The 14,691-nt window shown below is 38.6% G+C and overlaps 1 protein-coding gene across 2 annotated transcripts in view; it reads left to right on the top strand.

Annotated features, from left to right (window-relative positions):
- The window catches only part of LOC114000521 (ubiquitin-conjugating enzyme E2 E2), a 207,612-nt gene that overhangs the window by 178,424 nt on the left and 14,497 nt on the right, over positions 1 to 14,691 (top strand). For both annotated transcript variants that reach the window (XM_027744892.2, XM_027744891.2), the window contains exon 5: positions 5,844 to 5,991. In XM_027744892.2, coding sequence (XP_027600693.1) covers positions 5,844 to 5,991 — 148 coding nt within the window. The remainder of the gene's footprint in view (positions 1 to 5,843; positions 5,992 to 14,691) is intronic.

The following is a 14,691-nucleotide window of genomic DNA, read 5'->3' as shown; positions in this document are numbered from 1 at the left end:
TAGAAAAGTTTGTACAGTTTAGGACAATTTTTTATTTGCGCTCTTGGATACATCAAAGATTATCAAAGTCCCTTTTTATTTTTTCTGCTGTTAAATCTGTGTTCAAAAGGAGTGCATTTATATAATGAAGATGCTTAGTGTTGCTGTGCTTATTCAGTTTTTTTCCCCTGCAAGAGTCTGTTCAATGAGACAGTACGAGTAGTTATTCAGCTCCATAATTACCACGAATATAATGAATAATTACTCATATTGCACACTGATTGATTTTCAGTAATATAAAGGTCAACTCATGTGGATGCTATTACATCCTTTTAAATTGTTATCACTTTTGGCTACTGATGCATTGGTGCATTTTGCCAGAGAAACACAGCATACTTTGCATACCAGACTTTTCTGTAGGTCAAGCAAAAGTAATCACAGTTTATTATTTCCTGCTAATGCAGATGCCAAATATTATCCTTCAGTAAAATAAATTATAACTTTTGAAAACCTACCAAAATTAGATGTAAGCAAGTGTTTTAAGAATTGGATGAAGTTTTATTTCTTGGTGTGAATTTAAATTGTATTCTTTAATAGTGAGCATCATATGGCCAGTCATTTATTATTATGCACTTCTTGTGATAATCCATCAAGTATCTCGAGAATTGTTCATGTGCATGCTACAAATCTGTACTTAAAACCAGAGATGGTCCACCCTGTCTTAGAAAGGTGTCCTCAGTGCTGGGTGTAGATAAAATGAAGTGCTCTCTGTAAGAAATTAAAGGATGCTAATTAATGTAAAGGTTATTGCATGAACATTGTCTCACTCAGAACTATAGATATTTTTCATTTAGGTTGTTTTATTTTTCTCATATGGCTAAGGAGTGTAGCCCTGGTCTTGTTTTTACTGTTTGAGCAGACAAATCTATTGCTCATAAAGTCTGACAAACTGAGATGGGAATGATTTACTCCCTCCTGAGCTTCATGAACATCATCATAAATGGCATCATATTTTTTAATATATATATAACCTTTTCTGTATGCAGTACAACTTCTTCCACTTCAGGTAGTGCTACTACTGTTTTATTAAAACAGAACTCCAGGGGAATATTTAAGGAAGACAGAAGTTTCATCTCAGGCAGGCATGCAGGATTCCATCCTTGTAAGAAATGAAAGGACTTGAAAGGAACTTTCCAAAACCGTGGGATTGAGAGCCCTGGGATCCCAGCTCTGCTTCCCGTGTTGGCCAAGCAAAAGGGGGTTGGTTTTGTTTATTTTCGTATTGGCTCTGGGAATCTTTCATCTCTCCCTACATAGTCACCAGGCTCCAGTGGGAGGAATGAGAAACAGGAGGTGAGGCTTTGAACCCAAAAAGGCTGAAGAAGGCAATTCTTGAGCGCACATTGTAACCCCTTACATGCTAGGACTTGAAAGGAACTTTCCAAAACCGTGGGATTGAGAGCCCTGGGATCCCAGCTCTGCTTCCCGTGTTGGCCAAGCAAAAGGGGGTTGGTTTTGTTTATTTTCGTATTGGCTCTGGGAATCTTTCATCTCTCCCTACATAGTCACCAGGCTCCAGTGGGAGGAATGAGAAACAGGAGGTGAGGCTTTGAACCCAAAAAGGCTGAAGAAGGCAATTCTTGAGCGCACATTGTAACCCCTTACATGCTAATAAGCAACACCGGAGAATCATTGCTTCCTCTGATATGTTTCTGAAGAAGGTTGCAACTGAATTCAGTGAAGTCTGGAAGTGTGTGCGATGTGTTTGAGGGATCTGCCCTTGCAGAGCTGCAGTGCCTCTATGTGCCTCTGAATCTCACGGTGAAGGTTAAGCAAATCACACACATGGATACCAGCACCACAGTGGCTGCTTGGGTTTAGACCTCACAGAGGAACATTCAGTTCAAAAGAGAGATAGTAAGTTATTTTAAGACTACCTCATACTGGAAAATGGGTGTTCAATATCCAGAAATTATTTATATTGCCTTCAACCAGTTGCCTCCAATCACTCAACTAAAATCCATCTTAATTCCCTCTTCCCAAGCTTTATAAACAGTCTTTTTCAGTCCTAAAACTTATTCAATGAACAGCCAGACATAGCTTTTCATGTCCTTTTTCTTCTCTCTGATAATTTTTCTCCCCATTTTGAATAGATAACCTCATTTTCTTCTAAGAGACTATATACAGGGGGGTTTTATCTGTTTTATTCTGATTTACAATATTTAGAAGGGTTTGGCATTCAGCAGTGGAAAAACAGATGAGTTTATTATGGTTTTCCTCCAAAACTGATTGAATATAAATTCCTTATCATTACCTTTCAAAAGCTTGTGTATAGTACTCTTACAGTTTTCAGAAGGTAGCTAGTCCAATTTTTCCCTATTTCCCGTAATTTGCATTTTTCCGACCTACACTTTTATTCAACAAAAATCAGGTACCCTCTTCTAAATTCCAGAATCAAAGAAAATAGATCCATAGAGGACACTGACTGTTCAAAAAAACCCCATAAATTACTCCTCTACCCTTCAACTGTCTGAGGATAACTCTGCCTGTACAACCACACACTCCCTTGAGCCCCTGCATGGGATTGTTTAGGTGTTTTCATTAGGGGATAAATAGAATTAGACTGCACTGTTTAGAGGAAACATTTAAGTGGCATCAAAGGTAAAAATATGACCATAATAAAGAAAATGCAGTTCCCTTGGAATGGTATTATCACTTGGTTTCTCTCTATGCGTATAATAGGAGTGACCCTGCATAAGCTTAAAATGTAAGTATGGTTAAACACAACATCCAGAAGGTTACATATCAGCATTTCCCACATTATCAGCAATTTGAGGCAACACCTGGATGAGGAAAGCAATGTGTCATTCCAGTTGTACTCTACTACCTTGGGGTAAGAACTCCATTACCTGCCACCTTCAGTCCACAGTTTCCAGCATATTAAGGCTCTCATTAATACAGCTTCTTTTGAAATTCCAAAAACTGTGATTCTTTTTATTAATTAATTGAATTTATTATTTCAATATTAAAATTAATTAATAAAATATAACATTATAATTATCAATTCATAAATTGATTATTTAAACATTAAAAATGCCTCTGTCTTAGGCAGGCATTTTGAAGTGCACTGGTATGTTTGGCTAATCAGTGATATTTTTGTCAGTGGTAAGCTGCAGGCCTTATCTTTCTCAATGTCATGGGTTTAATATGTGCTCATAGTGAAAAAATGCTACATTTCAGGTCTAAGCATTTTCTAAAAGTAGCCTTACAACTGCAAACAGATGTAGTCCCATCTACATTTATACACCGGGTAGTCTGAGATGGTAGTGGAGTGTTGAACAGGTTACGAAAGACATGAACTACATCCATTCATCTCAGTGGCTCTCTGAATCCTGCCAAATTCCCAATGTCCTTGCTTCAGTGCTTCAAAAGTAGCTGAGGCAGGAACATGTGGCAATGTATCTGTCCTCTCAGCTGATGGCAAAACAGTTACATGTTAAAATGCAGGCTCAAATTGATGACCTTCCCTTAAGCATGTTACAAACTCAGACTGACCTGTCTATAAATAATTCAGAGGGTATAATTTAATCTGTGTAATGGGTTCAGTGTGTTTCCCCCACATTCAGTGAGACCACATATATCTTATTACCGAGTGTATTTAGATGCCACTAAATAAAGTCCTCAAATTTTTCATCAAGGAAAAGCACCTTTGTTCAGGTAAAAGAATTAAGCAAAAACTTTATTCCAACACTGTACTGAAAAGTAAGCATAGAATACTTAAAATTAAGCAGATGCTGAAGTTTGCCTTAGTCATGGGACATCCTGCTAGGAAGCATTTCCTGATTCGCTTCTAACTGGAGTATAAGAGTGCCTGGAGTTAACCTGACTGTGGACTTTATGAGCACTGACCTGCAGTTCACAGGATGCTCCTCCACACCAGCTCCCTTTATGGACATTTGTGACATGCAGTTTGTGTGTAAGGTAGTTTACCACTTTTGTGTATTTGTAACCTTCGTTGTTCAAAATAGCTTCCCTTTGCAGACAAACATTTCATTTTATCACTCGATAATAATTATTATTTAAATAAATAATTTTCTTGATTTTGCAGGAGACTTCCTCCACACCAAATGCTGAATGTGCTTGACCTCCTAATGAGGAGGAAAAAGTAGATCATCTGGCCAGAGCATTTCGATTCATTCAGATCATTGTGCCAGAAATATTTTGAATTCTCATGAAAGTCCCAGAAGTGAAGCACTTAGGCTGTAAGACAAGAAGCAAAACCACAAGTGTAGGGGAAAAAAGGAAAGAACCTATAAATATGTAGGATATGGAGTGGCAAACTATGAAATTATCCTATTAATTAGCAATACCTTTAGACACAGTTTAAAAACTGATGAACTTGCTTTTTGGGGGGTCCTTGGTATAGAACTAACTGATGCATGACAGTACATCCAAAAGTGCTTTCCCAAATTTATGTGGAAAAGTACTTATGAGAAGAAGTATTTCTTGTTGAATGCAGTGTTTTAATACCATAAATCTATTACCTTTTCTTTCCATTATTTTGTCAAAGCTTCTTGATTTAATCCAAAGGGACAGAATTTTTCAGTGTGTTAGAGAATGATTTTTTTTAATAGAAATAAACCAGATACTGTGTAATTTCACTTGTATCCTCTCTTCTGCTTACTGCTAAGTGGCCTGATCTCAATCCCTCTGAGATCTCTGATACTGAAGAAAATCAGAACAGGAGCATCCCTGTCATCAGTTTCCATTACTCTCCAGATGCAGGTTTATCGGTGTGGTAGAGCAGGGATAGGTGCGTAAGGACTCCCAGTTATTAGCACTGTCCAATTCCAATGAAGATCGTGGCTTTCCTAAGTCAGGGTGTGCTTTGCCTGCTGTTGTCTCATGTCTAATCAGCCCCTCTGTTGGCAGGGTTATTGCTGATGAGTAGACCCCTAAAAATGTACATCTTGATTTTAGGTTCTACGAACTCATCATTGGAACCATCAGGTTTGACCTGTCATTTGGGTAGAAGTGGTGGATAAATTAGTCCTTGATGACCTCCAAGAGGTGTTTTTTTCTTATTGTCCCTCCTTATCCAGTAACCCCATTATTCATTCTGAAGTGAACTTTCTTAGCTAAGCTTCTTTTAAAATAAAAGGCCTGTATCTTCAACTTGAAGCAGAAGGACATCATTCTAGGCTAAAAGAAGTGCTCTCCTCTTTGCTTTGTTATGTATAGGATCACCTGGGAGACAGTATAAAATGGATGCGGAAAGCCTCAAAATCAACTACCGAAAAACCCTAAAAGTTGTTCTGTTGGTACAACTGTAACTCAAAATTTGGAAATAAAAGCATTTTATTTGAGCAGCCTTTCTCAAAAATGTTTCACTTCATCTTTTTCAGGAGTCATTGATGTGATGCCTCCACCCTTTTTTTCCAGCTTAAGGTTTGGGTCAAATGATAAACAGATGAAGACAGCAGAAGAATCTGTCTTCTGACTCCCTTCAAAGCATGAAGGAGCGGTGGACCTGAATTGTGAATGTTGTCCAGATCAGGGGGTGGAACAGGTTTTTCTGGCCCCATACAAAAATAATGTGATTGATGAGACCAAGGCAAGGGGAAGCTCAGGAAATATGTCCCATTCTCATCTTGGACAAACCAGTTCCAAGTGCTGGCCAGAGATGCAACAGACAGACTTTATTATCTTTATTTTATCTTGCCCAGTTTTTGACTGAAAGTAGCAGCATACTCTCATTTCAACCAGGAAAGCAAAATGTTAGTTCTTATGATTTTTTAATTGATTGATAACTGTGTAATCTTTGACTTGAACACTGTTGTACTTAGACGCACTGTCCTTTCTAGGTAACATTTCGGACAAGAATCTACCACTGTAACATTAACAGCCAAGGCGTCATCTGCCTGGACATTTTAAAAGACAACTGGAGTCCAGCATTAACCATTTCTAAAGTTCTCCTCTCCATCTGCTCCCTCCTCACAGACTGCAACCCGGGTAAGACAAATTAACTTTCATATCGATGCTTATTCACAGTTCATATTTGATCAGCTCCTAGGATGTGGTCAGTGCTCTGGTTTACTGAACGTACTGAAAAAAGACAAAAATGTAGATTTTAAGTCCCATTCATATAAATAAGACCATGTGTGCCATTCATGTAAACAGTAAAGAAAGCAAGCAAAATTCCAGGAGCTCAAGTGCATTTTTAGTACTGGAGAATAAAAATCTTTTGATTCAGAAAGTTTAATCAGTAGAAAATACCTTAGTATGCACTGATTTGAATATTACTACCAGGATATTACTACCAAGAAATATTAATGAGTTAATAAATATTGAAAAGGAAAGTTTTCCTTTAAATATGCTGATAATATGGTCTCTGGAAAGAATATTAATAGTACTGACAATGATAGATGCCTAACACAGACTCTACAAATAATGAAAATTAGTTTCAATGAGGTTTATTCAATATCTTGGGCAGTCAGTATGAGTATTCAAAGCAAGCTGTCATTCTTATTAACTAGCGCAGCACTTAACCTCTCCCCTCAGCTCTTTTGTTTGTTTTTCGCCATTGACCACTAGATCTGTAATTTCCACTTTCTCTTACCCTATTTACCAATGGATAATTCTGACTGTAGCCTTGGAAAATTGTAGTATGTAGAAATTATTAAAGAAACATTGAAGGAAAATTAAGTGATCTGTTTATGTGTCATGAGGGTTGTTTCTAGTTTATTTTTATTGTACACTTCAATATTCTTTCTAATTTGCCCAAAGGGCTAAAAATTGCTTTGAAAAAGGCAGCATATGAGATTCTGGTGTAATCAGGGGCTGAATCAAAAGCTGTAATAGAATATTGAAATATTTCAAGACTCAAAATAAGGTGAGAATGTGCAGAAATACATTTGACTGTTTTTATTTTCATGTGCATTTCTAACTGTATATAAGCTTAAAACCTATGGTGCTCCTTCTAGCTAAGAGCTGGAGTGATAGTGTTACCATTTTAGGCATATTTATTTCAGGAGTATTGAATTCTCGTTTGCTTACATCTCTGAAAGATTGGTTTCTGGTAGTGTCTACCCCAAAATATGCAGAGGTGCCTCTGTAGGTAGTCAGGCAGATTCATGACAGAAGTGTAAAGAAAAGCAAATTAATATTTGCTCATGTGTCTTAGAGACAGGTGAATAGCTAGAGCCACTGCAAAGCTGGTGAGATTGAGAAACTGGCAATAAGTGTGTGCTCTGTGGTGATCACCTCTCTTAGGAGGGATACAGTCATCTCAAAAGTTGGACGTTTTCCAGCAGTGATTGGAAATTTAGAAATTCGCTATTTCTGCCCTCTCAATCTTTTTCTTAAATCCTCACCAAAGCTGTTAAACAACAGTTTTAGCAGACCGAGTGTGTAAGAGGAATACTGAAAACACTTAACTATACTATAGTATCATGTGCAAGAAGTTAACATACTAAAAATGGTAAGTTCTTCCATTTAGCTTCTTTCAGTTACCAGCCATAAGCATTGTCCTGACCATAAAATAACAGAATTTTATGATTTTTCATTTTCAAATCTTCTCTTTAATTATGAAGTAGTTTTGGATTTTGTCACTGCTTCGTGTTAAAATTTTCCTTTGATTTTTTGAGGAATGAATGCAATTTCTTAAGTTCTGTGGTGCCCTCTCACAAGGCACTGATGGCAGGTATATGTGAACTGCTGAGTCATTTTTGCCTTCCTTGGAGATCTCCTCATTCATGATGGATACTTTTTTTATTAAAAAAGTGAACTTTGAATGTTAGTGATTTACAACAGAAAGCTTGCAAAAATCTACAGGTCCTTACTTTTAATCCTATTACCTAATATGTTACAGTTGTACTACCTGTCTCATTATTTTTTATGATATTTTATCATTTAAAAATGATTGGTTATGTGCCATTAAATGAGTGTATGGATGGATAGATAGGTAGATAGATAGGTAGATCACTGATAGATAGATCACTAAAATATATCATGTATATGTACATATGTAGGTACAGAAACATGCATATATGTATTTTCCTCTCTGTCAGCTGGGAGTAATTTTCTAATCCCTCTGTCCTTTCTAAAGGCAGAAACACAACAGGGGTCTCTATTTGATAAGCAACTTTGAACTCTTTTTTCACCATTCATCAGCCAGAAGCAGATCAGGTCAAATGGAAAGGCAACACTGAATCTCCCACAAACATAAACACTTAGGATGGGCAAGTGTTCCACCCCTGGCCTCTCTGAAGGGAAGAATCAAGTATCAGTTACCCCCTGCTCTTACATTTATGCAAATCTTCATTAGAACAACAAATAGGAGTAAGAATGGCAGCTAATTAACCCTCAGTCGTACACAGTGATTAAACGGAGCTGGAGCACAGCTGCAGCTTCATTGGCAAGAGCTGCTATTCTTCTCCAGCAGGCTGAGCAAATGAAAAGAGGTATTTGCTCCTGCCTCTCCTGTCATTCACACAGTAATCTACAAAAGCCACAGAGAGAGTCTCTTTCCTCCCTGGTTATACATCACTGCCCTTTGTTCCCTATCACTCCAGGCAGGAGTGAGTTTGTCCTTTTTAAACAACTAATACAATCCTTTACTCATAAGCTGTCTCAGACCCTTCAGTCCTGATTATTATTAATTGTCTCTATTTTGCTTGGAAGTATCATCCAGTAAACTCTGTTAATGAAATGTCTGAATTTTGTAGCAGCTGGCTGACTTTTTCATGGGGGGAAGGGGTGCCGTAGGGTTTGTGTATGAGTGAACATGTGTGCATTATCTGGGAGTGTGAGAGAGCTAGATGGAATAGTATCAGAGAGGTGGGAGAGATGGTGGGATACACTAGCAGCCTATCTGGGGATTAGTATTTTTCTTTAAGGTGATACTTGAGGGAACAACACACATCCCTTTCTACAAAGGAGGGCTCCAGTCCTGTAAATGTTTTGGCATGTGCATGAGCAACCCTATGAAACCTGATAGATACATTCATCTACATGAAATGGAGTATGTGAGTGAATGCTCACAGGCTCTGTGCTTGAGCACTGAAAATACTTCCAGTGTTACTGCTAGGGCTTGCCTATATGGGTAGTTAGTTATTTCAGAGTAACTCCAGGTGTGGACACTCCCTACTTTGAAAATGTATTAAGTTACGAAAACCTGTCTTTCTTGGAGTAAAAATCAACTGCACTTTAAGTATGCAAAGGGAACCTGGGGAGTGTAAATTCCTGCACTGCCTTAATCCAAAGGAGCTTTCAAGTGCGGATGGCCTCTGAGGTTTTGTATTTTACTGAGCTTGAAGTGCTAAACAAATTAATTATTTTTTATAGTTAGAGAGCTGGTGATGCTGATTTGGGTTAGAATGCTTATTGTTCTCCATTGGTCATTGCCATCCCAGCCCTACCAAAGGTTCTCCCGCTGCAGGAAAAATGTCATTTGCAAATGCTTCAGAGGAAATAAATTGAAACATTACAACACTATTCTTTGCGTGGCTTCCTTCTTCACGTGTTCAAGATCTGAACTTGGCTGGCCTGATTATCCCCGATGTCAGAACAGTCTAACATCAAATCATGTCTGCTAAGCCTTGATTAGGAAATCAGAACGAAGCCGGCTACATCGCCCTCACATCAGCCTCTTCCCTTCTGGTTTCATCCTCTGTCTCTGGCTCCTTACCATTTTTCCCACATACAAGTTCCACGATCATCAGTTGATGTTCTGGAACCAATGCTTTGGTGCTGCTCCTGGCTGTCTGTCCTGTGTAACAGCCGTGCCCGTCTGTAAGCTCCTGCGATGGGGATGTGACAGAGGATATGAGGGGCAGACTGAGATGGGGACAGCCACAATTTTGCTTCCCCACAAACGTTAGGCTGAACACTTGGCTGGCAGCTGTAACCAAAGTAACTACTGGGGGTTTCTACAGGGCCTCACTTGCTTTGCTCTTTAGAAACCTCTGCCTGATTCCTAACCTGAACTGACTCACAGAATTTTATACCAGCTTGTTTTTAAGCAACTTTTGTCCTGTAGCTTAAGTGACCATTTTCTTGGTTTTCATTCCTGGTTGTACTAATGAAGAACCATCCTCTTTCTTCTTTGTCTTTATTTGCTGCACACTGACCAGACCTGTGTCTATTAGCCTCCTTCCATAAGAGAAGCTTTCTGTTCCCCTGCTCATCCTCACTGCAGTCATCCTTCCTGAATGTGCCTGACTCGTAGAGTTCACTGGGGCGTGAGGCACAGCTAGACAGACTAACCCACTCATCATCACCGTCATCCGGGTGGAAATATTTACTGCTCCCTGTTGGATGTCCCTATCTCACTTCAGCCCCACTGAAGGTTATTTCTGTTTTAGCCCCATCATTCTCCCTGTTTTTCTGCTTTTTGATGAAATGGTGGAGAAAGGAAAAGGAAAAAAGGAAAAGGAAAGGGGGAAAAGGAAAAGGAAAAAAAGGAAGAATAGGCTTTTGCTAGAAAAGGATATTAATCTCTGACAAAGGAAATGCACAAACAACTGCCTGCAGTACCCGCTTCACTGGGGTCGGCACTAGTCAAGTTGGTTGCTCTGACTCTGCTCTCAGATACTTCAGTGACATATTATATTAGCAGTGTAAAGCTGCTTGTCTCTTGTTGCCTTTTAAACCTACCGGAAACTGTGAGTTTGCTGTGAACACACTTTGAGACTGAAGCGTGCATATCTTCACAGTAACTGTACTTATAAGAGTAAATGAGTTGGACAAGTGACACTACATTACCTTGGTGTGAGCCCCATCAATTTTTATAGTAGTTGCAGTTTTTCAGCACCTCTGAAAAGTAGACTATTTATGTTAAGAAAGTCTGCAACATACATTGTGGTTTTCAAATAAAATGTACCTCGGTTAGAAGTATGTGTGCTTGCTGTTTTTCAAAGTACTGACATGAATCATGAATTTATTAGATGTTTTCATACTTTGTTAACCCACATGAAGTAATGTGGCTGTGCATTTTAATGACTTACATTTATCTAAGCATAGATAAGCAAAGTCAAACAAGATCCTAAGATTATGGGAATCTTTACATGTCTCACTAAGGGACATGAGACCTGCTTTTAAGCTTTCTCTATATGAGTCATCCTTATGTTTTGCCTTTATCTTACCCAGAAACTTCTTTGGTTTTATCACAGAGTAGGTATAACTGGCAATTTTGGATAACATACTGTTGTTTTTCTGTTGCAATTACGAGTTATCCATGTGGTTTGGCATGTTTAGGTTTGCCTAAATTTTCTGCCAAAAAATATTAACACCCTTACATGCACCTGCATGAAGGTGCTGGTATTTAGGAAACTTTAGAGATGGCATTCAGTTATTATGGGGTTTTTTCTTTCTTTTTTTTTCTCTTTCCTTTTTTCTTTTTTTTTCCCCCCCTTATCATTTTCTTAAAGGTGTGTAAGGTTCAGTACTCTTGCTGCTGCGGATATAAAATCCCAGTTCTGTCATCCTTTGCAGAAAAGGATTCAGTAGTGTAATTTAATGCATATCTTTGATCCTCAATGGGATCTAAAATAGCACTTTAGAGGGTGACTTTTCAACATAAGCATAAAAGCCCTAAAAGCCTGATAAGTATTTACCCTGCTACAAAGCTGCTGGAATTGCTGCTGTTTCCAGAACCTTTGCAAAACAGGAGTAGGTGGGGAGATTTAAGTCAGAACATATGCAAGTGAAAGAACTGAATTAGCAATTTCTCAGCCCATTTCCCTTTCAGACAGCAGTATACATTTTTGGAGGAAAGTTGGTATCCTGCTGCAATGCCTACTGCCCTGTCCACTGGCAGGTTTGCCTTCAGCAACCTTCCCCAAAGCTGGCTGTTGGAATTGCTCCAGGCAAGGTCCATACTTGCAAGTGCAACATTGGGTAGATCTGATGTCTAGAAAGTTTTGAGCACCTCCACATTTTGAATCTGTGTTGGTATTTGGGAAATTTAAATTCATCCAAATGCTTTTTTGTAGCAATTCTGTAACCTCTACCAATTTGCATATTGACGGGAATACCTGGAATACATACAGTACTATATCCATGGAATTGTCTTCTGCACACCCCAGCCAAAGGGCAATAGGTTCACTTGAACCCTCTCAGGGAAATGCATCTCCAACTGGAAGCTGGAGTGAGGTTGCCAGACTTTGACTTGATGCCCATTGACACACTCCATTCTCCTGACACTGCCTTGGGCTCATCATCTCTGGCACTGGGGCACTAAGAGCCAAAATTGCCACAGCCACTTACAAAGCGAGTGTGTGTTGACACATCAGGTTCCACAGGAATTGCCCTGTTTTTCAGCCGGTCAGCCTCAGCCACACCAGTGTGCATTTTAATACACTAATGGATGTCCACTGTACCAGTAAAAAAGATCTCTTTTCAGTATTACTGAGATATTTAAAAACTCTAGCCTGTCCAAAAAAAAAAGTTTAAAAATAAATCTAAGGCAGCTTAATAAAGGAAAATATAACATAGCTGTAATAATAAAATCTGTTCCATGCTGGAGCATTTGGCTGCGAGTGGGAATTCAGCTGACTTGTGGTCACAGCTCTGCTGTTTGGCTTCCATGTTCAAACTTTGAAATAGCTACCCAACCCCCAGTAATGAAGAACAGGTCCATACCCCTCACCACACAGAAGCCTGGGTGTATCTTTTTTTCTCTCAGTTATTCTATGTATGTCTATCTAAGAGGAAACATGTACAATGTTCCTCCTCATCTGGTGCTTCCCCATAGCAGAGGCTGCTTTCTGTCAGTGCCAGTGCACATCAGATGTTCCTTCTGCAATTTTTTAGACTTCCCAATTATCATTCCTTCTTTTCCCCTCACCCCCAGTTGTGAAGTGAATTTAGAAACTCTGGATGACAGCAAGTTCAAGGGATGAGCCACTTCTCATTTTCCTCATTCTTGTAGGTTTTTTCCTTAAAGCCATAATCTTCACATTTTGCTTCTATCAGAAACTGCCTCAGAATCCAATCTGATTTTTTCTTTCTCATTTAGCATTTTAATAGCTTTATTCAGTCTATCAAAAAGCACTCTTAGTCCTTCCTGCGTCCAAGTATATTCTGTTGTGGTTTCTAAAGAAATTTTGTTTCCTTTTCGAATATTTTTGTCAAGAAATACTGAAGACAGTAAAATTATAAATACTCATTAAAATACTCATTAAAATTAGAAATACTCATCCTGTAATAATCCATATTTGAGTAGATGTGTCAAATGTTATGAATATTCTAGAAAATTACTGAAATACTTAAAAGTTGGCAAAACAGTATTAATTGGTTCAATTTTATGAGGCTGGCTGAGCCCTGCTACTTTGATTCTTTCCTGGCACCCACAGGCTACCAGGTGCAATGTCACAACACAGTACTATCAGACATACAACAAAATAATCTCATTTTGCCATGTATCCTTTTTGTAAGCAGTAAAGGGTCCTGTAAACAATGAAATTGCTCTGTTGTCTGAGATTATTTATATTCTTTAGCTTGGAGCTGATTTTTCCCTTTTCTTCAGAGTTTTTATACTCTGCTCTGTCAGGAAACAGTCAGGTTTCTAAGCTGTTTCAGCACAATGGAAAATGCTTTCTCTGTGTCTGAAGCAGGAAAATACTCTATGCCATGTCACTCAAGCATGGCAACAAGTAAGGGACAGTAAACAAAAGTTAGAGCAACAAGGAATCAATCCAGGTAGTCGTGTTTTTTGGTTTGTTCTAAGTCGCAACGTAAACCTTCTGTCCCTTTTTACATCTCTGACATGAATTGTCTCCAAATGAAATGAGCTCACTCCGGGGGCTTTGGCTTAGGAAAGACAAAGTGTCGTGCGTTGTTGCTCTGCTGTCTTGGTGCTGCTGGGCTGGGAGCAGAGCAAATGGGTGTTTTGCATGAAGGCCATCCTAATAAATTGTCCTAAAGGAGCATGAAAGAAAATGCAGCATAAAACTGATGGATTTTGTTCTGCTCTCAGTGAGTACAGAATGACTTAGTCAAAGTTGGGATTGCCTTGGGGAAAACCCACCACCATCAATTTCATTCACATAAACAAAGCAATCCCATCAATTGAGACCAAGTTCTTTTGCAAGAAAGTGCTTGCTTAAATACTGTGTGTTCCCCTACCTGTTCTGCAGAACCTGCTACATGTGTAATATGTACATATTTGCACTGATTGTATCATAGAATCTAGAGCTGTTATTTACAAATTCTTGGTAGCTTATCAGTGCTTTCTCTTTTCATTCCTTTTAAAAGATATTGCACTGTACTAGCTGTACTCCAATATGTATACAATCCTAACTGCTATTCTATAGTTCGAATCACTTACAGTTTCTCATATTCCAAGCTGAACACACAGTACCAATATGTTAAAGACATTTAGGCACCTAAAGATGATGGCTGACAGCTGGCAGGGTTTTCAGTACTTCCTGTGGGATTTAAACATCTGAAGTCCCACTAGGAGCCTCTCAGCACTGCCAGGAAGACACTTGCTATACATCTGGTCTTTAAATATTTGCAGACACATACACCTATATGTCTTTAACTCTGTGGACATGATCTGGAAACATGAAATTAAACAGATGTAAATGCGAGCAATGCAGCAGCACATTATGAAAATTGCACATGGGTAAGCATTGAAATAGAATTAATTTCCTTTGCCATGAAGAGCTGATGAAACTGTTACAAGATTTTGTTCTTATCAGTTCACTA

This window comes from Pipra filicauda, unplaced genomic scaffold, assembly GCF_003945595.2.
Source record: "Pipra filicauda isolate LSUMZ 115617 unplaced genomic scaffold, ASM394559v2 scaffold84_size4826128_pilon, whole genome shotgun sequence".
NCBI classification, from domain to species: domain Eukaryota; kingdom Metazoa; phylum Chordata; class Aves; order Passeriformes; family Pipridae; genus Pipra; species Pipra filicauda.
Note: the sequence above shows the minus strand (reverse complement) of the source record. Positions and strands in the feature narration are given on the sequence as shown.